The sequence below is a fragment of the Populus nigra genome, chromosome 13, assembly GCF_951802175.1.
Source record: "Populus nigra chromosome 13, ddPopNigr1.1, whole genome shotgun sequence".
NCBI classification, from domain to species: domain Eukaryota; kingdom Viridiplantae; phylum Streptophyta; class Magnoliopsida; order Malpighiales; family Salicaceae; genus Populus; species Populus nigra.
This window is the reverse complement of record NC_084864.1, coordinates 3,511,717-3,538,828: the sequence shown is the minus strand read 5'-3', so window position 1 is coordinate 3,538,828 and position 27,112 is coordinate 3,511,717. Positions and strand designations below refer to the sequence as shown.

General features: G+C 35.2%; 3 protein-coding genes and 1 pseudogene across 5 annotated transcripts; all 4 read left to right on the top strand.

The window, feature by feature from the left end:
- Window positions 1-5,515: 5,515 nt before the first annotated feature.
- LOC133670989 (2-oxoglutarate-dependent dioxygenase 19-like) lies at window positions 5,516-12,834 on the top strand. The gene is made up of 5 exons (XM_062091598.1): window positions 5,516-5,873; window positions 6,195-6,249; window positions 11,534-11,714; window positions 11,913-12,240; window positions 12,361-12,834. The coding sequence occupies exons 1-5, from the start codon at window positions 5,598-5,600 to the stop codon at window positions 12,679-12,681; spliced, it is 1,161 nt and encodes a 386-aa protein (XP_061947582.1). The 5' UTR covers window positions 5,516-5,597; the 3' UTR covers window positions 12,682-12,834.
- Window positions 12,835-12,861: 27 nt separating this feature from the next.
- Window positions 12,862-17,746, top strand: LOC133671503 (purine permease 3-like; annotated as a pseudogene).
- Window positions 17,747-18,983: 1,237 nt separating this feature from the next.
- On the top strand, window positions 18,984-21,700 carry LOC133670990 (uncharacterized). 3 transcript variants are annotated; one of them, XM_062091600.1, is made up of 3 exons: window positions 18,984-19,103; window positions 19,230-19,305; window positions 20,374-21,700. In XM_062091600.1, the coding sequence occupies exons 2-3, from the start codon at window positions 19,246-19,248 to the stop codon at window positions 21,412-21,414; spliced, it is 1,101 nt and encodes a 366-aa protein (XP_061947584.1). In that variant the 5' UTR covers window positions 18,984-19,103; window positions 19,230-19,245; the 3' UTR covers window positions 21,415-21,700. The 3 variants fall into 3 exon arrangements, with proteins under 3 accessions (XP_061947584.1, XP_061947585.1, XP_061947583.1); XM_062091601.1 differs by lacking the exon at window positions 19,230-19,305 and having other exon boundaries at window positions 18,991-19,229; XM_062091599.1 differs by having other exon boundaries at window positions 18,991-19,305.
- A 953-nt stretch (window positions 21,701-22,653) lies between these two features.
- On the top strand, window positions 22,654-26,063 carry LOC133670505 (pentatricopeptide repeat-containing protein At5g09450, mitochondrial-like). The gene is made up of 3 exons (XM_062091008.1): window positions 22,654-22,809; window positions 22,955-23,243; window positions 24,566-26,063. The coding sequence occupies exons 1-3, from the start codon at window positions 22,775-22,777 to the stop codon at window positions 25,469-25,471; spliced, it is 1,230 nt and encodes a 409-aa protein (XP_061946992.1). The 5' UTR covers window positions 22,654-22,774; the 3' UTR covers window positions 25,472-26,063.
- Window positions 26,064-27,112: the final 1,049 nt, after the last annotated feature.

Sequence of the window (27,112 nt, the reverse complement as noted above, 5' to 3'; positions counted from 1 at the left end):
CTAACCTTGTCTTAAACTATGAGAAGTGTTATTTTATGGTAGAACAAGGAATAGTTCTTGGGCATGTTGTGTCTTCACGTGGATTAGAGGTTGATAAAGCTAAAATAGACGTTATTTCATCATTTCCTTACCCCTCCTGCGTGAGGGAAATTCGTTCTTTTCTTGGCCATGCAGGTTTCTATCGACGCTTTATGAAAGATTTCTCAAAGATTACAACACCCTTGTGCAAACTATTAGCCAAAGAAGTGGATTTTGTGTTTGATCAAGCATGTAAAGATGCCCATGATGAGCTTAAGAGGCGTGTCACATCTGCCCCTATCATCCAACCACCAAATTGGGATGAGCCTTTTGAGATAATGTGTGATGCAAGTGACTATGCGGTAGGGGCTGTCCTTGGGCAAAGAATTGGGAAGAATTTGCATGTTATCGCCTATGCTTCCCGCATGTTGGACGGTGCACAATGCAATTACCATACAACTGAGAAGGAACTTTTTGCAGTGGTGTTTGCTCTTGAAAAATTTAGGTCATATCTACTTGGTACAAAAGTCATTGTTTTTACTGATCATGCAGCTTTAAGGTATCTTTTGAAGAAAAAGGAGTCCAAACCAAGATTGATTAGGTGGATCTTGCTTTTACAAGAATTTGATCTTGAGATCAAAGACAAAAAAGGTGCCGAAAATCATGTGGCTGATCACTTGAGCCGACTAAGGACTGAGGATATACAAACCGAAACAATAAGAGAGACATTCCCCGATGAGCAGTTGTATGTGTTACATTCCTCTACAAGACCATGGTATGCTGATTTGGTGAACTATTTAGTCACCAAAGAATTCCCTCCAGGTTTGTCTACATCCCAAAAAGACAAGTTACGAGCTGATGCTAAATATTATTTTTGGGATACTCCTTATCTGTGGAAATTTTGTGTGGATCAAGTAGTTAGGAGATGTGTACCACAAGATGAATTTCATTCCATTCTTACCTTTTGTCATTCTCATTCTTGTGGTGGGCATTTTGGAGCAAAAAGAACGGCCCACAAGGTACTTGAAAGTGGTTTTTATTGGCCTTCTATTTTTAAGGATGCATATCATTTTTGCAAATCATGTGAAAAATGCCAAAAAACAGGTAATATCACTCACAAGAATCAAATGCCTTTAACAAATATTCTTGTGAGTGAAATTTTTGATGTTTGGGGTATTGATTTTATGGGTCCATTTCCTTCTTCTTTTGGCAATCTTTATATCCTTCTTGCTGTTGATTATGTGTCCAAATGGATTGAGGCGAAAGCCACACGAACTAACGATGCTAAGGTTGTTTTAGATTTTGTCAGGACTCACATAGTTGACAGGTTTGGAATCCCTAAAGCTATCATTAGTGATCGTGGCACTCATTTTTGCAATCGTTCAATGGAATCATTGTTACGCAAATATCATGTGACTCATCGAACTTCCACAGCATACCATCCTCAAACGAATGGCCAAGCTGAAATTTCAAATCGAGAAATCAAGTCCATTTTGGAGAAGACAGTGCAACCTAACCGGCGAGATTGGAGTCTACGACTTGGTGATGCACTTTGGGCTTATCGGACTGCTTACAAATCACCTATAGGAATGTCACCTTATAGGATGATTTATGGAAAAGCATGTCATCTACCGGTGGAGCTTGAACACAAAGCTTTTTGGGCCATTAAAAAATGTAACATGGATTATGATGCTGCTGGGATTGCAAGAAAGTTGCAATTGCAAGAGTTGGAAGAGATTCGAAATGATGCTTACGAGAATGCAAGGATTTATAATGAAAAGACTAAGAGTCTCCATGACCGAATGATTACAAGAAAAGAGTTTAATGTTGGAGACAAAGTCCTTCTTTATCATTCGCGTTTGAAACTTTTTCCTGAAAAGTTACGCTCTCGTTGGATTGGACCATTTGTTGTTTCTAATGTTTTTTCTTATGGTGCAGTTGAAATTACAAGTTTAGAAACCAACAAAGTACTCAAGGTCAATGGGCATCGCTTGAAACCTTTCTATGAAGGTTGGACGACAGAACTCACCGCTTCTGCGGAGTTAGCTGAACCAATCTATGAAGAATAAGCATGCAACATGTCGAGCCAATGACATAAAACAAAAGCGCTTACTGGGAGGCAACCCAGCACAAAAAAAAAACAGATTTGCTTTCTTTTTCCCTTGTCTTTTATTTTTCGCATTTTACTTTATTTTTGTCATTCTCCAATATTCCTTTTCTTTTATTTTAACATTGAGGACAATGTTATGTTTTAAGTGTGGGGGTATTGGGAGAATGTTGGTTTTCTAATTTTGGTTTTCTTTGTTATTTTTCAAAATAAAAAAAAATTATGTTTGATCTTTTGAACTCCCATTGGTTTTTGAGAATATGAGTATTATGTATGAGAATTAGTTGAGATAGATGAAGATATAAATCGAATGAAGGAGTGTGCATGCAAGTTTTAAGGTTTAATTGGTTTAGGGATTGACTTTGAGAATATGCCATGTTGACTTTATAGTGTTATACCAATGCAAGCTTTTGAGCCTTCAACATTATATTCTTTGATTGTGCCTTCTTTCAATGATATGTATCTTTAGAACTTGCTTCATATCTTGTTGAGATTACATTCATATTACATACATACATGAAGATGATAAAGGCATTAGGAATTTTAACCATTTGAGCCAAAAAGCCAACCTAAAGCATATTATCCTTAGTAAACCCCTTTTGAGCTTGTTTATCTTTTCTTTGCTTTATCCATGTATAAGCCTTAACTTTATATATGTTTTCCTTTTCCCTTGGCCAAGGATTAGTAGAGCATACTAGTGATATTTCATGGAATTATGGTTGGAAATTATATGAAAAGAAAGAAGAAGTGATGTTTGATGAAAAGATGGGCAAAGTTGCCAAAGGTAAAAAAAAAAAAAAAAACAGAAAAAAGAAAAAGAAAAAGAAAAAAGTGTTCCTTTATGTTCTTAAGATTTTATATTGAAAAAGCTTGAAATCAAAAGAAGTTAAGCATTGGTGATTAAAGATGGAAAATTTATGTGCTTCGATGGAATATCTTGTTTGAAATATCATTTTTCAGAATGCTCTACTTTCTTTGGTTTGAACCTTTTTCTTTTACTCTCTTTTACCTCACCTTTACCTTAGCCCCATTACAACCAGAAAATAAGACCTTTTGATTCATGCATTGTTTGTAATATGTTATTAATGGAGATGAGATTGAAGAGCAAGCTTATAGTAGAACATATTCATTGATTGAATTTGAAAGATTTAAACACATAAGCCCTAAACACGTGAGTGTTGGAGTGTATATCAATGAGAGGACCTATCACTTTGGCATGGCATAGATTTCATTTAAATCCCGACGATTAATTAAGTTTTGAAGTTTGCATGTAAATAAATTCATGAAAATTTATACTCTTTATCCTTCTTAATTGTGTTCTTGTTTATAATGCATATATTCTTGGATATTGATGGGAGATTAGAAGATTAGTCATAGTGATTTCATTTAATTTAACTTCAATTTGGTTTTACCTATCCTTTCTCGAGGACGAGCAAGAGGTAAGTGTGGGGGTATTTGATGCAACCATATTATTCAATAGTTTCACCCACATTTAACTAGTGTTTTGCCTATGTTTTATATATAAAATGGCTTGATATTCTTTGTTTTATGTTTTGAAGGCACTTTTGGATGAAAGATGCAAAAAGGAGTAAATTGGAGATAATTGGCAGATTTGACCTTCAGTCGATGTTTTGTGCAGAGCGTGAGCTCTAGAGGTTGAAATGAAGTGATTCCAGTGGAATTAAAAAGGTAACATCCATACCTTTCTGGACATCTAAGGCAAGAAAATAAAATAAGGAAGAGCATGGAAATCGCAGCCTTCAAAGTCAAATCTCGCAATCTGCCAGTGTTGACCTTTGGCCATTCCAACTTGAATATCGGGAGCTACAGAAGTCCAATTGATGCAAACTCAATTTTGTTGGATTCATGACTCAAAGTTATATAAACGCTCAAAATTCCAGCAAAAAACGATGTCATATGAGGGAGATATGATTTTTCAAAGATGACATCTGAATTCTGCCAGCAAACAGGTTTCGTGAAGAAACGAGTCCAAATGACATTCCGAAGCATTTAAACCGATATCCAAGTTTTTATTTCAGCAATTTAGCTCCTCTAAATCAAAGCTTGAAGATTTCATGCAAGGCTATTTCTCCTTTTTAGGAAAATAGTTATTGAAGTACTTAAATGTAAACAGTCTACTTAATGGAGGACTATTTTGTAAAATAGAGACCTAGGGTTTCCTAGGATATAAAAAAGAATGAGAGAAGAGAAGGGGAGCAGCCAGCCAAGGAGAGAAAAACGCCCCCTTCCTCTAAGAAACCCTAAATTATGCATTCTTTCTTCTTTTTGATTAGTTGTTCAACAAACATGCAAGGCTAAACACTTTTTCTTGGTTGCAAGGACACGGAAACCTTCGGATTTCAAGAACTGTGAGATTTATTTTACCTTTTCTTTTCAGTTTATATGATGAATATGTTTGTTCTCCTATGCTTATTTTTCCTATGATTGTTTATTTTAATTGCTAGAGCGGACTCTAAGTTATTATTGTAGACAATCTATTGTTAAGTTTGATATCAAAACCGGAGTTGTGGTATATGAACTTGTGAAGCAACTGAGTTTAATAATTGTGGCGGATCTACGTTATTAATCTTAGGGAGAACATTCAATCAAATCAAACATAGACTGCGGACAGTTATGTTTTCTTGATTAATCAACTTATCTAGTTCTTAAGGCTGCCATTGAATTAAATTACTAGTGCGGACACTGTGGTTGTTTGATGGTTAGGGCTAGTTATACGGCGGATCCGTTAACTAACCAATGTTAAGAAGAGATAAATATTCAGAATATAAATTGATGTTTCGTTTCCATGATCAGTTCTGATTTCTGTAGGTGGATGTGTGCTTGTGACCAAGGTTTGTTCTCTTGATAATTTTCTGATTTTATTAAATTTAGTTTGATAGTTTTCTGTTTTCTTTTGCTTTAGCCTAGATAACGTCCAACCCCCCCCCCCAAATTGCATATCATCTAGCATAAAAATCTGACTTGAATCTTCCTCGTGGGATCGACCCCTTGCTTGCTCTATACTATCTTTTGTGTTGTGTTTGAAGCTAGGGTAATTAATTTGTGCGACTGCGACATCGCAACAACACATCAAGATAATAAAAAAATACAAAAAAATATTAATTTAAAACCTTTTTAAAAAATAAAATTTTTAAAAAAGCATAATTTAACATTAAAAAAACAGAAGATATTACTAATGATAAAGGTTACTTTAGTCCACAACTGTGGGACTCTACCATCTCTTAAACAAATTTGCAAATTACCAACTGTGGGACAACCTTGTCCTTGTCCACACTTGATGAAAGGACAGAGAAACAAAGCTTGAAAATTGCCCGTTGACAATGAAGCCACCGGACAAGCAAGTCCTTTGTCCATATACAAAAAGGATACTTATCATATTGCCTTAATTAGATGAGTGTGCATATCCACATCCAAATCATTCAGCTCTCTCTCATTTCCTCTCCCTCTCTCAATGGCTGCTGAAACAGCTTCCCTTCTTCCCTCCCAAGCATTTCCTAGTCAACCTACCAAGATAACAAGCATCAAAACGTTAGCTGAATCTCCTGGTCTCACCTCCATCCCCGCCACTCACACCTTCACTCCTGATCTCCATGACCAGGTAATTTGTGTCCCAGAAGGAGCCATTCCTGTCATAGATTACTCTCTTCTTATTTCAGGCACTCCCGATCAACGGTCTAAAATAGTTCATGAACTTGGCAGAGCCTGTCAGGACTGGGGCTTCTTCATGGTATATCTCATCTCTTTTCATGTAGCAAGTAAAGCTCTTCATGTTATAGAAATTTGATCTTTGATGGCTTGACGTGATGTCGAATGACTCTCTCAGCAACTTTGAGGACTGAACTAGTTGACAAGTGCATGCCATGCCTCTGTATTTTGTTACACATATTCATTTGTAAAAAACTTTAAACAAACTATTAAATATAAGTAAAAGTTACTAGATATATAACTGGGGAATGTAAATGCGAAAAATAGAGCAAGAGAACTAGGTTTTTTTCTTTGATTTATCGCGTAAAAGAAACTTCCATCCTTCATATTTCTTAATTATTAGGTGATCAATCATGGGGTGCCAGAGAACCTTCTCAGCTCGATACTGGATGGGTGTATTGAAATCGAGATAATGAACTGAATTTCTCTCTTTTTACTTAACCTTTAACCATTGTCTATTACATTGTTTATATAGACTAGTATGGAAACAGAATAAACAGAATAAGCAACGGTTAATTAACAGAATAACAGACTCCTATAACAGCTTTAACTAACTCTAACAGCTTTAACAAACTCTAACTTCTTCACTGTTGCTTGCTGAAGAAGTTAACTAAAGATTGCAGGATTGCTTGTGACTGTTACTTGCTGGAGATTTGCACTGCTGTATTCATTGTTGAAGCTGCTGATGTGGAGAAGACAGAGAGGACAGAACTGCACTGCTGGCTTCATTGTGGACGTGAATAAGATTGAGCTGTATACAATTCAATACTCCCCCTCAAGATGAGACGCCTAAAAGGATCAAGGAGAATAAATGTTATGAAGGCTCATCTTGGACAACAAAGGATAAAAGTGAGAGAAGCCAAGAGCCTTAGTAAATATATCCGCGAGCTGGTGTTTGGAGGAAACATGAAAAGTGCGCAGAATGCCTAACTGAATCTTCTCGCGAACCACATGACAATCAATGTCAATGTGTTTTGTACGCTCATGATAGACAGGGTTAGCTGCAATGTGAAGAGCAGCTTTACTGTCACAATACAGAAGAGTAGTTTGAGGTGGAACCTGTAGGTCTTGAAGAAGATTGCGAAGCCACACAACCTCACAACAAGTGGATGCCATTGCTCTGTACTCAGCCTCAGCAGAAGACCTGGATACAGTGGTTTGTTTCTTGGATTTCCAAGAAATCAAAGAATTGTCAAGGAAGACACAGTATCCTGTTACTGATCTTCTGGAATCAACACAACCTGCCCAGTCAGAATCACAGAATGCCTTCATTTGTAAACTAGAAATAACTGGAAAGAACAACCCTTGAGCTGGAGATGCTTTAATGTAGCGCAGGACTCTAGTTGCTGCAGTTAAATGAGGAACTCTAGGCTTGTCCATAAATTGACTTAAGACTTGCACTGCAAATGAAATGTCAGGTCTGCTGATAGTGAGATAAAGTAACCGCCCAACAAGCCGTCTGTAGGCAGTAGGATCATCTAAGATTTGTCCAGAATCTTTAGAGAATTTCACATTAGGTTCCATTGGAAATTGTACTGGTTTTGAAGCCAACATACCAGTATCTTCAAGAACTTCCAAGGCATATTTTCTTTGACAGACAGAGATGCCAAGCTCACTGCGAGCGATTTCCAAACCAAGGAAATATTTCAACTGACCAAGGTCTTTTAGCTTAAATCTATCATTAAGCAGTTGGATAAATTTTGAAACCTCGGCTGAATTATCGCTGGCAACAATTATATCATCAACATAAACCAATAATGCGATGAATGAACCCCCCAAAGCTCTTGTAAATAAGGTGTAATCAGCTTTGGACTGGATGAATCCAAACTCGAGCAGGGCAGAAGAAAATTTAGCAAACCATTGCCTAGAAGCTTGCTTTAAGCCATAGATGGACTTGTGTAACTTGCATACTTTGGACTCCCCCTGTTTGGCAAAGCCAGGAGGCAAAGACATGTAGACTTCTTCATCTAATTGGCCATGAAGAAAAGCATTATTCACATCCAATTGATGAAGATCCCACTTCTTTACTGCGGCAACTGCTAAAATGGTTCTTACAGTGGTGAGCTTAGCCACAGGAGAAAAAGTCTCGTAGTAATCCAATCCCTCGCACTGATTGTATCCCTTGGCAACTAACCTGGCTTTATACCTCTCCAAAGTCCCATCAGATTTTAACTTGACTTTGTAAACCCATTTGCACCCAATAACATGCTTGGAAGCAGGGAGATCAACTACAGTCCATGTATCATTTTGTTCAAGTGCTTTGATCTCATTATCCATAGCCTCACGCCATTCCTCATGTTTAACAGCTTGGATATAAGATGTGGGTTCAACAAGTGCAGAGACAGAGAGACTAAACAATTTTTGAGTAGAGGAAAGATGATCATATGAAAGAACTGAAGAAAGAGAATAAGGAATACCTGAAGCTGTAGACGAAGGTGCAGGATCTGAAGTGGAGGTTGCAATATGACAATGATAGTCATGCAAATATCCAGGTGTATGTTTTACCCTAGAAGACTTTCTACTGGGCTGTGGTGTAATGTCTGAAGCAGATGGTATACATGGTTCTGTAGTGGGATTCATGTTACTTGAACTAGAAGATGAATCATTGATGGAACTCAATGGGAAAGAATTTGTAAGTAAGGGATCAAGTAAAGGAATTGCTGAGTCATGTATTGGAATAGGCAAAGGTAAGACATAATCATTAGGAGATATAGGATACATGAGTGCAAAAGGAAATATAGTTTCATGGAACACAACATCTCTGGAAACAAACACGGTTTTGAGATGTAAATCATAAAGTTTGTAACCTTTCATGCCAAAGGGGTAACCAAGAAATATGCATGGCTTAGCTCTAGGATCAAACTTATGTCGATTTCGAAGAAGAGTATTGGCATAACAGAGACAGCCAAATACTCGCAAATGAGAATATGATGGAGGAGATTTAAACAAGGTTTCATAAGGAGACTTATTGTGCAGTATAGGAGTAGGAATTCTATTTATCAAATGCACGGCTGTAAGAATACAATCCCCCCAAAACTGTAAAGGCAAATGTGACTGAAAACGAATGGATCTAGCCACATTCAAAATATGCTGGTGTTTACGTTCAACAGTGGAGTTTTGTTGTCGTGTTTCAACGCAGCTTAGTTGATGGACAACACCCTTTGATTCATAGAAATGGCTCATGTTGAACTCAGCTCCATTATCTGACCGTAAGCACTTGATTTTAGCATTGAATTGTGTCTCAACCAGATTGAAGAAAGCTTGAATGTGAGTTCTGGTTTGAGATTTATTTTCTAAAAGGTGAATCCATATAAATCTGGTATGATCATCAACAATGGTCAGAAAATATGATGAACCAGTAAGAGATTTTGTAGAAAAGGGACCCCAAATATCACAATGAATTAAATCAAAAGGTTGTGGGGAAATGGATGAACTATAGGGAAAAGATAAACGATGTTGTTTGGCCAATGGACAGATGCTGCAATTCTTATTTGATTCATGTAGAACTTGAGGAATTACATGAGAAAGTAATCTCAAAGGCAAGTCTGAAGGATGTCCTAATCTATAATGCCATAAGCTTTTATTGACAAAGTTTACAGAGAAACTAGCAGAGGCTAAATCAGTGACAACATGATTGGACACAAATTTTGCAGAATTGACAGAAACAAAATTCTTAGGTAAAACAGAAACTGGATTTTGCAGCAAATGATATAAACCTCCAGCTTCTTTACCCACACCAATCGTTTTCCAGCTTGTAAGGTGCTGAACAAAACAGAACTTTGATAAGAAGATGACACAACATTGTAGATTTTTGATTAGTTTGCTAACAGATATTAAGTTGAATGAAAAAGAAGGAATACAAAGTACATCAGTGAGAACAAAAGATTCTGAGATCTTAATTGTGCCAATGTGAGTAACTGAAGCATATTGTCCATTGGGTAATCTTACGGATTTGGAAACAGCAGAAGTAATACTTGTAAAAAATGACATAGAACAGATCATGTGGTCTGTAGCACCAGTATCAATGATCCAAGAAGTTTTGGTAGAATTTGTGAGTGAAGACTGTTGAGTTAAAGACAAGGAAGATGCAAAAACAGAATGTTTTGAATCTAGAGCATAAAGTTGCATATCATTTGTGAGTGAAGAATCACCTGCACTTGTCATATTATCACCTGGCATGGAGACTTCTGATTCTTTAGTTGCAAATGAGGAAACTTGGTTGACAGACGAGTCATGCTCTGAGATGGACGGTTTGAACATGTTAATAAGCTGCTGACATTGTTCATAAGTAACAGGAAGCTGAGGGGTATTGCAGCCAGAAACTTGATTAACACTAGGAGGTGCATTCTTTCCTCTGTTGAACTTGTAACCAGGTGGAAAACCATGAATTCTGTAACATTTCTCCACAGTGTGACCAGAAATACCACAATGAGAGCATATAGGCCGATCTTTTCGAATATGAAAGGATTTGTTACCGGCAAAACGAGTTGGAGACACAGTCTTTGTAAACAAAGCAGTCGTATTCTGATTGAATGAGAGGCTTGATGAAGAAATCATACGTTGCCTCTCTTCTTGGATGACTAGTGAGAAAACTTTATTGATTGAAGGCAGTGGATCAATCAACAAAATTTGACCTCGAACCTGTGAATAACTTTCATTCAATCCCATTAGGAACTGATAAACTTGTTGTTGATGATGGTAAGACAGAATAGTTTTCAAAGCTCCACATGTGCAAGTAGGGATTGGCTGGTGATTTCCTAACTCATCCCATAATCCTTTCATAGCAGTAAAGTATGAGCTCACAGAATTGTTTTCTTGTGACAAACATGAAATAGATTTCTGGAGCTGAAAAATTCGTGGTCCATTGTGCTGAGAAAACCGATCCTGTAGGTCATTCCATATTTCAGATGCATCATCAATGTAAATGATGCTATTAGCAATCTCTGTTGAAACAGAGTTGAGCAACCATAAGAGGACCATGTTATTGCAACGAGTCCATGCCAAGCCTTGAGGATCATAAAGATTGGATGGCTTAGGCAAAGTGCCATTAACAAAACTGAGTTTGTTCTTGGCTGATAAAGCCATCATCATCACCCTTTTCCATGAATTATAGTTTTCACCATTGAGTGGCTTTGAGACGATCATGGCTCCAGGACTGTCACCATGATGCAAGAAGAAAGGATTGGAAGAATCCATCTCTGATGTAGGGTTGGGATTGACAGCCATTGTTAAAGAGAAAGAAAGAACTGATGAAGAGGATGAAGATGCAGAAAGAAAACTTCAAAGAAAAAGCTCTGATACCATATTGAAATCGAGATAATGAACTGAATTTCTCTCTTTTTACTTAACCTTTAACCATTGTCTATTACATTGTTTATATAGACTAGTATGGAAACAGAATAAACAGAATAAGCAACGGTTAATTAACAGAATAACAGACTCCTATAACAGCTTTAACTAACTCTAACAGCTTTAACAAACTCTAACTTCTTCACTGTTGCTTGCTGAAGAAGTTAACTAAAGATTGCAGGATTGCTTGTGACTGTTACTTGCTGGAGATTTGCACTGCTGTATTCATTGTTGAAGCTGCTGATGTGGAGAAGACAGAGAGGACAGAACTGCACTGCTGGCTTCATTGTGGACGTGAATAAGATTGAGCTGTATACAATTCAATAGGGTGTAAAGGTTTTTTTGATCTGCCAGAAGAGGAGAAGCAAGAGTTTAAAGGGAACCATGTACTGGACCCAATAAGGTCTGGCACCAGCTGTAATGTTTCAGTGGAAAAGGCTTTCTATTGGAGGGATTTTCTCAAGTTCTTTGTACATCCTGTGTTCTCCTCACCTACCAAACCTGCTGGCCTCAGGTAAATAAAACGATCATCACCCCCTTCATTAGTAGCTTTTAGTTCTAATGCGTGTTCCTTTCAAGTGAATTCAAAGGTGAAAAGATATTCTTTTTCTTTTGAGATAAGACAGAATCTTGTGAGAAAATTCATGATTAAAGTAGAGGTATCTTAAGCTTATAGAATTTCAAGTTTTTGGTTGGATCTTTTTTTATGTAGTGAGATTTCATTAGAGTACTCCCAGAGAGTCAGAGAAGTAGCAAGGGGGTTACTGAAAGGAATATCCGAAAGTTTGGGATTGGAAGGAAGCTATATAGACAAGGCACTGAATTTGGAACAGGGGAAACAAATATTTGTTGCAAACTTGTATCCAACTTGTCCACAGCCAGAGCTTGCAATAGGCTTGCCCCCTCATTCAGATCATGGCTTGTTGACACTTCTAATCTACAATGGAATTGGTGGCATTCAAATTCAACGCGAAGGGAAGTGGGTCAATGTCTGTGCCCTCCCCAACTCCTTCCTGGTTAACACTGGAGATCAGCTTGAGGTGCATTCTCACTTCCTGGTCATGTTATCCTTTATTACAGTTAGGCTTGGAGTCGATCCAAGATTCCTAAGGCTTAATAATCCTGTTAAAAATGTGAAGTTCGTGTTTTTTTGTTACTAGATTTTGAGCAATGGAAGGTACAAGAGTGTTCTGCACCGAGCAATGGTGAACAGCAAGGCTACAAGGATATCCATAGCTATGATACATGGACCATCACTAGACTCAGTCGTTAGCCCAGCAACAGAGTTATTAGTGAGCAGTAAAGGCAATGAGCCAGCAGCATACGTTGGCATGAAATACAAAGACTACCTGGAACTTCAGCAAAGCAACAAGCTGGATGGGAAATCTTGCTTGGATCGAGTTCGATCCAGCAGTTTAGCTACTGCTTCTGTGTGTGTACCAAACCATGAACGTAATAATGATACTTCTGTGATTTCATGAATGCGAAAATGAATGGATGAAGAATGTGATTGTAATCAAAATAAAGACTTCTTGTAAAATATAAGAAGTGGGTCGGTCTTAAGGTCTTAAGACCATCTCACTCTTGCTTGTTATGTAGACAGTGGAGCTCAGGAAAGCAAAATATTATGTGCTTCTTGTTTGCAGTGCCCTCTTATAGCTATGTCTCTTCACGCAGCTCGTTTGCGTTGTTCCATGCATGGTATTACACTGGCTGCCCTGCTGCAAATGACAGGGGCTTTAGCTGTTGTTTTCCACCGTGAGAAATTTCATGTCAAAAAAAAGGACTTTCTCTTGTTTTATCTCCTGAGGCATCATTTCTTACCTCTAGGGAGCTCTCCAGTCAGGTTGATGTGATACCCAGCTGACCCAAGATATGGACCTGAACTAATCTGAATTTAAATACATAAAGGGAAAATTGATCTGACTTGATGGGGTAAGAATCTGGTTCGATCTAAAATAAAATATAGATAAAAAACATGTTGATTTTTTAAAATTGTTTTTGTCAAAACAAAGTATTTTGATTATTATTATTATTTTTAAAAAAAGATTTTGAGTAAATTTAGATTGTTATCTTGGCCCGGGCCTTGTCTTGGTTTAACTTCCAAATCAAGTTTTAAAATTATAATAATTATTATTATTATCTATACGTTGACACAAATCAACCTGATTGACCCTCTCGACCTATGACTCAAACCTTGTCTCGAGTAAAATCTCGAGTCGTGTTTTAAAACTATGATAATAATTTTTTTTATCTTTATATGGACCCGGTCAATCTGAGTTGACTCTTCAAACCCATGACCTAAGCTTTGTCCTAGATCAACCCTGGGTCGGGTTTTAAAATTATAATAATAATAATAATTTTTATTCTTACTTTTACCTAAGTCAATCTAAGTTAACTCTCCCGAACTATGACCTGTACCTTGTTCCGTATTGACCCCCAAGTTAAGTTTTAAAACTATGATAATAATCATTTTTATCCATACATATCTTAGTTTGATAATTTTAGAGTTGAGAGTTTTTTACAATGATATTTTATGAATAAAAAATATTGTATTTGAAGACATGCCCTTTTTATACCTCCTGTTTTGGAAGTATAGAAACTCACTTTAAACTTATCAAGGAACAAATTTATTTTTATGTCTCTATCTTTTTAACTAAAAATATTTTTGTCTTTTTTATAATGTGATAGTAATTAAATACTATTTAAAAAATAAAAATATATTTAGTTAGAGAGATGAAGAAAGACATAAAATAAATCTGTTAAAACAATTTTGAAGTAAATTTTTGTTCTATGTCTCATACTTTTAGTGTTTGTCTCCCCTGTTATAGTAATCAGACACAAAAAAAAAATATTTGTACCAAAAAGACAAAGTTCTAATTCGTTTCCACTCTGCATAGCACTCAAACTAGTCATTTAACTCGTGTTATATGTCATGGGTTTTTTTCCAAAAAAATATTGGATATGTAGGTTGTTTTTTTGTGTTTTTAACATAAAAAAATTAAAGTGTAAATTGAAAAGCCAATGCAAGCATTTAATTAAATAAATTAATAATCATTTATGTAAATAAATGAAAAAAAAATCATTGACAATAACCTAAAGAGAAATTGAGAAAATTAAGATATGAATGCAGATTAAGATATTTAATCACACAAAATAAGATATTCACTCAATTATGTTGACTAAGTTTGTTTACTTAATCAATAAAAGATATATTCACATCCTAAAAAATTTATGACCTAAAAGATAAACACTAATAAAAATGACTGAATAAACTCACGTCTTATAAAAAATATGCAAGGCCAAACAAATCAACAATATTATTTAAAAATGAATATTTTTTATTTTTAAAAATAAACTTCATTTATATAAATCAAAAAAGAATTATAAATGAATTAGGATAATATCTTGAAAAATAAAACTCAAACAAAATAATTCTAAAAAAACCCTTATATTAAAAAATAGCATGTAAAACTCGTGACCTAGATCATGAGATCAAAATAAACCCATATAAAAGAAATTAAAAATAATCACCAAACCAATATTTTTTAAAAAACAAAAACAATTGTAGAACGATAAGATCATATGAAACTGAATCTCTAATAAATCAAATGTTTAAAAAATGAATTCATGAAAAAAAAAAAGCAAAAAGCAATTAGAGAGAAATAAAAATTTGATCTGACGTGCACTCCACAACGGGTTGTAATTTTATTTTAAGAAAAACACTCGACTACAAAGGCTATTTTGATATGTATTTTTATATAAAAAGAATTCTAAGTGTAAATCAAAAAGTTTATCCAAACATCTAATAATAATCTATGCATATAAATAAATAAAAAGTCGTTAATAATAATTAAAAGAGAAAGCGAAAAAACTGAGAGTTGAACGTAGATCAAGATAATTTACTCGTTTGTGTCCACTGAACTTATTTATTAAAATCAATCAAAGATAATAGAAATAAAAACACATATGAAACTGAGTTAATAAAATAAAAGGAAAAAAAATATGCATGGACGAACATATTCAAAATATTATTTCAAAATAACTATTTTTTTTTTACAAAAACAAAACTTATTTGCATACAATAAAATAAAAAATATGCAAAAATTAATTACAAAACAAAAAAAAATCTTCATCCAAAAAAGACTTGTTGTAATATTCCATATCGGCGGGTGAGGACTTAGGGGAGGGTCTTATATGAGCATGCCCATCTTGACTAGTAAGATGTGTTTTGGGGCTATGTGTGGCTGCCAAGAACAAATCCATGAAGCCCGTGGGTTAAAACGGACAATATCTTGCTAGTGGGGTGGAGTGTTACATTTGGTATCAGAGCCCGGCTCACTGGTTGTTCGATGGTGCCGACGTGGTCGCCTGGCTCCTTAAGGGGGGTGGATTGTAATATCTCATATCGGCGAGTGAAAACTTTGGGGAGGGTCTTATATGAGCATGCTCACATTAACTAGTAAGATGCGTTTTGGGACCAAAAACAAATCCGTGGGGCCCGTGGGCCAAAGCAGATAATATCTTGCTAGTGAGGTGGAGTGTTACACTTGTGAAACCCGTGGTCTAAGTAATGAGATCGAGATAAACCAATTGAATAGAAATTAAAGATAACCGCAAAACTATTTTTTCAAAATAATAATAATGTAAAATGATAAAATCATAAAAGAAAATGAGGGTAAAACTAATCATATTAACACTTAAAACATGTGACTCTTATGACTAAATCTAAAGCATGAAAAATAGAAAAATGATGAAATATAATCCCGAAAAATCAAACACGAAAAAAATCGACCACATAAAAAATGTAATTAAAAGAATGAGAGTGAAAATTAAAATTAAAAAAACGAGGGCATCTAAAAAAATTAAATTGAAGGGTTAAATTGAAGAAAAAAACAAAAGGAAAAGAAATCAAAAGAATGAGGGAAAAATTAAAAAAAAACATAAATATTGATTGAAAAACAAAATTAAAAACCAACAAAACTCTAACAAAAGAGTCAATGATCAAAATGAGAAATCAAAAGAATAATGATTGAATTGAATTGAGTGATGGCTTGTAGGTGTTCATTTTCCCTTTAGGTTACTGCAATCGATAAGAGTGTTGGGGAGCTGCAAAATAAAGGTCCATTGTCTCTTCAAAGAATTTTAACCTGTCAATTGCAGCTAAGTTAAGATTTCAAACCTCACAATCCTGTTTAGAATATTTTTCCAATATCATTTTCTCAAAGTCCCATTTTATGATTTGCAGTGATTGTTAAGGCCTAAAGAGTGGGCACACAGAGATGGAGAATAGCAGTAGTAGTAACCCAGCATTAGCAGAAGCAGAGAAAATGAGAAGTCCTGAAGAAATCCCTACTCATATTGAATGGTGCATTGCTGGCCCTCGGAAACTGCGGCAGCCCTCTTATCCAGCGGCTATAATTTCTTGAAGGGTGGTAAGAGACAAGAGTGTTTGGATATCAAGCTTTCTGCAAACTGTTGGTTGGCCATTTGTCCTATTTCCTCTCATTGTTCCATTCATGTTTCGCCGAAGCAAGGAGGGTGCTACGACCAAGCTCTTCTATGTAAGCTCTAGGCTCTTCCTAGCTTCCGCTGTTCTCGGTGTTCTTACTGGCCTTGGATGATTTCTTTTCCGCCTATGGTGTTTCTCTCCTTCCTGTTTCCACTTCTGCTTTTATAATTGCCACCCAGTTAGCTTATACTGCTGGATTTGCTTTTGTTTTGGTCGAGCAAAAGTTCCCATCTTTTACCATCAATGCAATTTTCTTGTTGACCATTGGAGCTGTTATACTAGTTCTTCACACAAGTTCCGATCGCCCTGCTCATGAAACCAACAAGCAGTACTTCTTGGGAGTTTTCATGACTCTTGGAACTGCAGCACTTTATGGGTTTGTGCTACCAGTAGTTGAGCTGACATACAAAAAAGCTAAGCAAACCATCACCTATACTTTGGTTGTGGAGATTCAGATGGTTATGTCTTTCTTCGCGACTGCATTCTGTGCTGCTGGGATGTTTGTACACAAGGACTTTCAGGTCAGTCTCTACGGCATACATGCTCGTACACGCACACATAATAATTAGTTGCTTATTAATGCAGGCAATCCAATCCTTCGGAGAGTGTCTTTTGCTTATTAATGCAGGCAATCCAATCCTTCGGAGAGTGTCTTTTTAATGCAGGAAATTCCAAAGGAGGCAAGTGCATGTGAACTTGGGCAAGAAAAATATCACGTGGCGATTATTTTTAGTGCAATCTTGTGGCAATGCTTCTTCATGGGAGCCATTGGTGTGACTTTCTACGGCTCCTCATTGCTTTCTGGTATTATAATTGCCACCCTGCTGCCAGTGACAGAGTCTCTAGCTGTGCTGTTCTACCATGAGAAGTTCCATGCTGAAAAAGCAATTTCTCTTGTTCTGTCTCTCTGGGGCTTCTTTTCTTACTTCTATGGTGAGCTCCAACAGAAGAAGAAGAAGAAGAAGAAGCATTATACTAGAAGTTTTGCACATTCAAAAACCATGACGCTTCTGAACATTCTTTATCTCTGCTGATAATTGAGACCCAACAGAACCTAAAAACAAATAACCATGCTTCTGAATTAAGGATGTTTGCTTGAGGAACGATGATTCAATAGTTGTTTATTGAGATTAAGACCATTTCTAGTTTGATTTTACTTTTCCTTTCTCTTCTTATCTCATAAGGCCAGCAATAAGGCAAACAATGGTGATGTTGTCATGTCGGTTTTCTCCCTGTAGAATCCAGCACTAATATTTTTTTCGATATAAAAAAATTAAACCATAATCATCTTTACGGGTTTAAATACAATTCAAATAATTGATAAAAATATATTTTGATTCAAAATAAATATTTAAGATGAGATTATTTTAATAAATATTGAGACGATAACATATTATATTTATTTGAGTCAATATAAGTTTACTTGTCAATCCACATACTAAATTATGAGATCATGATAACCCTATAATAAGCAAATCAAAACAAATTACGAAGTTCAATTTCCAATACATTCAATATTGAATGATAAAACTGAAAAATAAATCAATTAAAAAATATTCAAGAAAATGACCCAAGTCAACCCGGTTTAACCTATCAAGCTTGTAACCCAGGTACAAACTAAGATAACCCAATAGAAAATAAATTGATACAAATTGTGAATTTTACTTCTTAATCAACCAAATATTGGAAGATAAGATTGAAAAAAAATTGATTAAAAAAAACATAAAAAATAACTCGAGTCAATCAAGATTAACTCGTTAAACTCGTGACCCGAGTTATGAGATGAGATAACCTCATAGAAACCAGACCGAAACAAATCATGAAGTCTAATTTCCAATCAACTCAATGTTAAAAAATAAAATTAAAAAAATCAATTAAAAAAATTTCGAGTTAATCCATCAAACTTGCAGTTTTAATTATAGTATGAGATAATTTTATAAAAAATAAATTATAAAATTCAATGTACAATAAATATAAACCCTAAAAATACGATGAAATTAAAATTGTAAAAAATATAGATTAAAAAAAATGAATACTATCATGGCAGGAGAGGAACTAATTGAGTGTGGGAGAAACTGTAAGCAAATTTGGAATGAATGGCATGTAGTTTATGGAAAGGCAATTTAACTGACTGGGAACTACATGTAGTTCACTTCAGTTGATATAAACGGCATGTCGCTTACGACTTCGCTACCTGGTTTCCTATTTTATCCTTGATAATTACTCTCAATTCCCAACACTACCACCGGCTAAAATCCCCGCCTCTGTAAAAAATTACAGCTCCTGCTGAAAAAATAATAAAGCACTAGCCTTTCGCCACGCAAAACTCTCTTCCTCACCTCAGTTTCTCCAAAATCACAACGTTATACACAAGCAAGAACGAGAATCACTGTAACTCTTCTGGGTTTTCTATTTAAGACAGATTTTGCTTGTTGTATTTCAACATGTTTGTGTAAAGTTCGAGTCTTGCAGATTTCTACAACATGCTTAGGTTTTATTAGGAGTTTATGCTTTAAGGTTTGATGTTTCTCTCATGTGGGCTATTCATTTTCTGGCTAATTCTTCTATGAACAAGCAAAGATATTTAGTGTTGGTAAGTCATGGCTGGGGTATCATCTTGGTTATATGAATTTTTCCCACGGAAAATGATTGTGTGCTTTAAAGTGTAGAAATTGTAGAAAAAATCTTGATGGGATTACTGAAATATCTGTTGTATTTTGGTATTGAGTTCTTGCACTTGTTGATGAATGAAACTTACATTGAGATGTTTATGGTGTCTGCATTATAGTTTAGTTGGCATTAACTTCATGATGATACCTGTTATTGATTCAAGTCCATACTAGCACTTTGTTAGAATCTATCTATCAGCTCATATGGAATTGCTTCAAGCAGTTTTCAGGATGTTGCTATAATATGTTTCTTGAATCCTTTGAACTGCCAATTGAATTGGTGAATCTAAGTACATACGCTGGGAAATGTCAGGTTGGTATAACACCTATTACATGTCCTCTAGGAGTGTCAAAACCGCGTATATCAGCTCTCGAAGTATTGTGATTTGTCCTGTATTTTTAGATTGAAAATGGTCTATGCAGTTGAATAGCTTCTGTGGATATAAGTTTTTATTGCTGGAGCCTGGGAATTCAAAGATACGTTGATGATGGATATTGCAATAAATGCAACCTGTAAAAAAAGTTGGGACCAAATTTAGTAATTTTTGTATGGAAATCTTTTTTCCTTGTCATGAGCGCACATGCTGCTAACTGTTAGATCTAGTTTTTTAATGTTCATTCTTCGTAGATTCTGAGTTTTATATGAGATTAGTTCCTTGGCTCCTATATTTTTGCTACATGGGAGCTGCTTGTTTATGTTAGGTGCCATTGTGAAGGCTTTGACAGGATACGTAAAGAATTTAGTTTAACATAATTTTATCATTTATGGAATGGATACACAACAAAAGGAGAATTGTTGCATGATTTATGTGGGAACACAACCATGAATTGGTGGTTATTGTTTTTTCAAATGATCACATCATTTTCTTCAAAAGTGACCTTGTAAGAGTCAAGTAATCCCATCTATTAGTAGATTGAGTTGAAAGAACAGAATATATGATGAAATAATATATGATAGTTGCTAATGATGTGCATATCTTGTTCTATACCAGATAGCAGGAGAAGCAATTAAACCAGGGACAATGAAGGAAGAAGATGTGAATTGTTGCCAGATTCAGGAATGGTACCCAAAATTCAAGTCTGTATCCATTAAAACAGTAATCCATGAACTTCCAGAATCTTTTGTCGTGTACCTTCTTGATGATTCCGGTCCTTTCCTCCTCCCTCATTCTATCTCAGGCGAAGATGCCCTGCCCAATAGAATTCACAACCCTGTAGATGAAGAAGACTATCAGGTGTCAGAAGGATCTGGAGATGAATCAGAACAACCACCATTGCCCCCTTCTTTCCCAGAACTTGAATTGAACATTAAGGAGTCAATTAAAACCCTTGGAGGTGCAGTTTTTCCTAAGCTGAACTGGAGTGCTCCAAAAGACTCTGCTTGGATAAGTCCATCTGGTTCCCTTCGCTGCACTTCGTTCAGTGAGATAGCATTATTGCTTCGGTCATCTGACTCACTGGTCCATGATTTGTGCCACGCCTATGACACATGCAGTGACAAAACCTTGTCAAGACCCCCAAGTTTCTTTCTTGCTCTTCGCAAGTGGTATTCATCTTTCTTGCCTGAGATGGAATTTCGTTGCATTGTTCGGGATAAGCAACTAGTTGGAATTTCACAGAGAGAAGTGACTACATTTTATCCCACACTCCTTGAGAAGAAAAATGACCTTCTGTGGTTGATTGAGGAATTTTTCACAGATAACGTGAGACTAAAATTTGAATCAGAAAATTACACCTTTGATGTCTATGTGATGAAGGATGGGCGTGCTAAGATATTGGATTTTAACCCATGGGGTGCATTTACACTCCCGCTGCTTTTTACATGGGAGGAACTGGAGCAGAATCTCAGGGAAGAGGAGGATGGGGTGAATTTCAGAATCGTGGAGAACCAGTGTGGAATTCGGCCAAGTCTGAAAACAGCAGTCCCGCGAGATTACTTGGATACTAGCCCAGGGAGTGGTTGGGACCAGTTCTTGAGGAAGGCTGACAAGGAGTTGCGGGAGCAGAAAAGGTCTCCTGAAAACGGTGCCTGAGGGTTCTAATTATTTTTTGACTTCGAGGTTGCTGTGCTGTTAGTTTATCCTCGTTGGTTTCATTGGCAATTAGTACGGTTTGGACATGAACACTGGATCCAGTACTTTTGCCAAGCAAGGGACATATGTGATTCAACAATAATGATTTGTAGAGAAGCTTTGTACTAGAAAATAGTTTTCACAGATGCAGTTTAACTTTCTTCTTGTGTAATAGATTCACCCAGACATTGTAATGTTACTTCTCAATGGATTGATAGCTCCATGAGGAACTGATCATTAGTACAGAGATACCATAGTTCTGAAATATCATAAACAGGCTTATGGGCTGTAGCTGAGGTTCATCTCCATGAGCATGAAGTGGTAGACATTACAGATGGTTAAGTTCTTACTAGAAGAAAGCTTTACAAATGTTGTTTTAATCTCAACTGTTTTGTGTGTCTGCAGTTTTTTTTTATTTGATATTAGTAATGAATTTAAAGAGAATTATGAAAAATATACTTAAATTTTCTAAATTCTAACTTTTAAAAAAATTTAATCAATAAAATTAATTATAAAAGGGGTCTAAGAAAAAAGAAGTTTGTTTTTTGAAATCCAAGAGGGTCAATCATCATAGGACAAAGGAAGTGATATCTTTACTAAATATTCAATTTCATATATCATATTTAAATTAGGATTTCACTTCACCAATAAGATTTAAAAAAAAAATAGTTTGTTTTTCTCTAAAAACAAATCTTAACAATTAATTTAAAAATTCATGGTTGAGATTCACTTAACATTATGTATCATGGTATCCCTAATATCAACAGTCAACCACCTCAATTTATTTCCCAATTGCATTCATAGTTTTTTTTAATTGAATTTTTTTATGATTAATTTAATGAGTTGTGGGTGACATTTTTAATAGAGATAAATTCAAAAATAGATGAGTAAAATGTAAAACACGGATAAAATTCATGATAAATCTCAATTTTTTAATTTTTTTTTTATTTTAATCCAAAGTTTTATCTTATTCATTTCTCATATCATGTGTTTGAAAGAAAGGAGGCAAAACTTGTTGATTTATAATTGCTAATGCATTTTTAATTTGTAGTTGTTACATATTTAAGATTAACAAGTATGTAAATCTATAATAACTATTATATTAACAATCCAGGACTTAAATTAAAAAAAAAAAACATTTAGTTTAAAACTCTCAGTAATAGAACACCTAATATATATTGCATTTACCATTTTCTTTCTTTCTACCCTTCTAGTAAATCAAGAACATTTTGCACATGGCAGGCCAAGCACCCTCTCATGTTCGAAGAAGAATCAAGTAGCCCTTGAAACCCGAAAGAAAACACTCACTTACATACAGCTCATGGCATCTGGGTCGCTCTTCCTCTCTCTCACAAGGTAATCTCCAAAACCCCCCTTTTTTCCCACTCTTCATTTTACCAATTCTCTGTTTGGTTTCCAAGAAAATCCATTGAAACAAAACTATTTTCTTAATTCAAAGTACCTAACTTTACTCATTTTCTCATTTCCAAAACACAAAAAGATCCAAACTGAGATCTCTATGTGCATTAGAGAAATGGAAACCTGTTAGGTTTCTTTCTTCAGGTGGTGCTTTAAGAAGTGAAAGTGAATTCCTTGAAGGAGAGGAATTGAAATCAAAGGAAAATGAAGATGACTTGAAGGGTAGAATTTTCAGGCTTAGACTACCGAAGAGAAGTGTAACAAATGTTATAGATAAATGGGTCAGAGAAGGAAACACTGTTTCTGCTTCTGAGTTAAGGCATATCTCTAAAGAGCTAAGGAAGTCTCAGCGTTTCAAGCATGCACTTGAGGTTTGAATTCTGTTATTTGTTTGCTCTTTTTGGATACCCTTTTATTTGGATGCTTAGAAAGTAATAGAGTTGGAGTAATTGAGTACTGCTGAGTAAAAAGTTTGGTGCTTTATGGTGATGTATAGGAAGAGAATCATGATTCATGGATCTTACAAACTGCACCTGCTTATGAACGTAATTGGCTGTAACAGTTAAAATAGAGCAAAGAATGATCACAATTTTGGTGTAGGATTTTATTTTTGTTCAGATGATAAGTGGTAGATGTTTTTGGTCCTGGGACAAAAAATTTGCATCTTGTTGGGGTTTGTGTGCTTTTCGTTGTGGCTCTACCTATCTTTTCTTCCAGTTCTTACTGTTCTTTCTACTTTAAGTAATGTTGTTTATAAGATTTAAAATTCTTGTTAGTCTTTGTAATAGTCACTTTACTGGAAGCAGCATAATTTGTGGATATACAGTGCTTTCAGGTTGAAGAATTTATGTTTGACCGTGTCATGTAAAATTCAGGTTTTTTATTGTTGAACTAGAAATCATATTAAATATATTTTTTAAGTATTTCATTGGTAAGGATAGTCAGTCACTCACGTACACATCCATTGTCCAAGGAAAGAATATAGGAGGGAACATTTCTAAAATTTGTGTGCATTGATACAAAATGTTGTGAGGGGAGTCTCTATTTTATGAATAATGGCTGAGATGATTAAAATGAACATCTTAAAACAAGTTTTGATGGTTAGGGTGAGGAAAAGGTGTGTGGGGTGCGCTGCTAGCTCACAGGAGATGCTAAACCTTAAGGTTGATTGAATGAAGAAAGGACAATATTACCAATGATATAGATTGATAATGGGAGAGGCTTGAGTATTTGGGCTGCTGTGGTGGAGTTACAGGGCTCATGGAGATGATTTATTAGTGAATCCTCACTCTTATCTGAAGAAAGTGATGAACTAGTTTTATGTCCCATGATCACGATTCTTGGAGATCATTTTTGTTGAAATAACTATATGATAAAATGATGACTATGCTAGAAAGAATTCAATGGTGAAACTCGCAAGTCATAGCTGCAGTTTGTTTTATAGAAAAGTTGATACTCTGTTTGGTCAATGGCTTATTAACAGGCATAAGAAATTAAACTTGAAATTCCCATAATGGTTGGCTTTCATGACACATGCTTTTCTCCCTGTCCTATAGTTATTACTGAAGTCAAAAGCATTGGTTAGGAAATTTTAATCAAAATTTCCCGTTCTGAAAATATTTCACTTTTCACAGTATCTTTTGATTCAAAAACGTATATGTTCTTCTGTCATATAACCAATATATTACTGCAGATATCAGAATGGATGGTTGCACATGAAGAATTTGAGTTATCAGACACTGACCATGCAAGCCGTATTGACTTGATGACAAAAGTTTTTGGTGTTGATGCTGCTGAGCGCTACTTTGATGGTTTACCTCTTGCAGCAAAAACTACCGAAACCTACACTGCTCTCCTCCACTCTTATGCTGCGGCAAAATTGATTGAAAAGGCTGAGGAATTTTACAAGAGAATAAAGGGATCAAACTTGTCCTTCAGTGCTCTCATGTACAATGAGATGATGACTTTATACATGTCAGTTGGACAGCTGGAGAAAGTCTCTCAAGTTGTTGAAGAACTGAAACATCAGAAGGTTGCTCCTGATATCTTCACTTACAATCTCTGGATAAGTTCATGTGCTGCAGCTCTAAATATTGATAAAGTTAGAAGGATTTTGGATGAGATGAGCCAAGACTCTGGTGTTAATGATGATTGGATGAGATACATTAAGATAGTGAACATATATGTCACAGCAGGTCATCTTGTGAATGCAGAGTCCAGCACCGCCGCTGTAGTTGAAGCTGAGAAAAAAATCACTCAAAGAGAATGGATAACGTATGATTTCCTTGTTATCCTATATGCAGGTTTAGGGAAGAAAGATAAAATCGACCAAATCTGGAAATCCTTGAGAATGACTAACCAGAAAATGACGAGCAGAAACTTTGTATGCATTCTTTCTTCATATCTGATGCTTGGCCATTTGAAAGAAGTGGGAGAAATTGTTGATCAATGGAAACAATCTAGCACTACAGACTTTGATATCTCTGCATGCAATAGGCTTTTGGACGCGATCTCTTGTTTGGGACTAACTGAAATTGCCAACAACTTCCATATGCTACTGATTGAGAGGAATTGTGACCCCAAACATATATCAGAGTAAGCGCTTGACTCAGATTATCTTGGCTAGGAAACAATGACATTAGCAATGCCTTTATGGACATTCCATAAAGAGAATAAATACACTTGCATTTCTCACTGGTTTGCTGCATATCCAAGAGCAAGAATTGATTATACTGCAAACTAATATGCTGTGGTGCGGGTGTACTACTGGTCATTTTCTTGAAACTCGGAAATTCATATTTATGTTTCTTTTTCTTAGTCCCTGTAAAGTCCTTTTGAGCATTTCAGCACTAAACAACGTAATTGGAAACGGAACCGAAACTATTAGGATTGGAATAGATAAAGAGATGTATGAGGATTGGATTCTGAGAGAAGAGAATAAATGCAGTTGATGTTGCTGCTATTTGTTTTTGGTCGTTCATGGCTTGTGCTAGTAAAATCCTTTTTGCAGATATAGAGATGTTTTCTTTCTGAGGCAAATGGATCCTGTCTCTTGTGCTGGCGTTGATTTGTGGCCGAAGATGTGCAATAAGTTTGCTGTTTTAATATTGTGGTCTGGAGGCGGTAGGGGAGTGTTCAAATATGTCTGTTGTGTGTGCTGCCAAGTATAGAAATGAGAACCTCTTTTACCATCTTGTTATTGCATTAGACTCTCTGATCATTTCATTTTTTTACCCCTTTTCAAACCCAGCAGCATACAAATTTTGTACTTTTTACAAGTCATGCAAATCTACACAGAAAATGTCTGTAATGTTTTAGAAGGCACTATAAATGTACTTTGCTTTGACAGGTTCCAAAATATGGTGCAAGTTTCGTGTAAAATTACTCATTGGAACTATAATGTTGCATGATAGTGTATGAATTGGATGGTATTAACTCACAAACTAAAAGAATTGGATTTTGTGATGGTGCTATGAACAGTGAAGCACATCACTTTTTAAAAAAAAAATTGATCCTTAGATTTTCTTTATTTCTTTTTTTTTTTTTGTCAATTTTGTTTTTTTACAAATTAGCCTTTAGACTCCTTTTCCTTTTTCATTTGATTTTTTTAGCATAATTGTATGAGATAAAAAAAAATTATATAATTAGAAATTAACTACTATACTAAAAAAAATTAGGGTTTTTTTCACCTATTTAACTGTACTTGTGAACAATTAAGAAAGTGCTCTTTTTTTCCCTCTTTTTTAATTCTTTCTTTTTCTTTTTTCCTTTTTCTAAATCTATCTTTCAATGGTTTTTTCTTTAGATGGATTGTTTTTATGTTTTTTATTTTTTTATTTTGTCTTTTAATATTTTATTAATTTTGAATTTGATCGCAATAATATGTTTTAATTGTTTTTTAATAGATTATCACAGCCTCTGATAGATGTATTGATTTGGTTGGTGCTTAATTTAATTAGCGTTTATTTTTGTTATCATATCATTAAATAAAAAATAATTTAAAAATAGTTTTTATATCCAGTGAAGTCAAGATTCCGGTTGTTGGTTTGGTGAGTTAAGTAGTGAAGTTTGGGTCAATATAATGTGTTATCATCTCAATATTAAAAAAAAATATTATTTTGATTTTTTTTATTGGTCGTTCAAGTTATCTTTTGACACATTAAGTCATGTAGGGGCAAATTTGTTGCAGATTAATTTTAAACCTAGACCAAGTAAGGAGTTTGGTCATGAAATTTTAAGG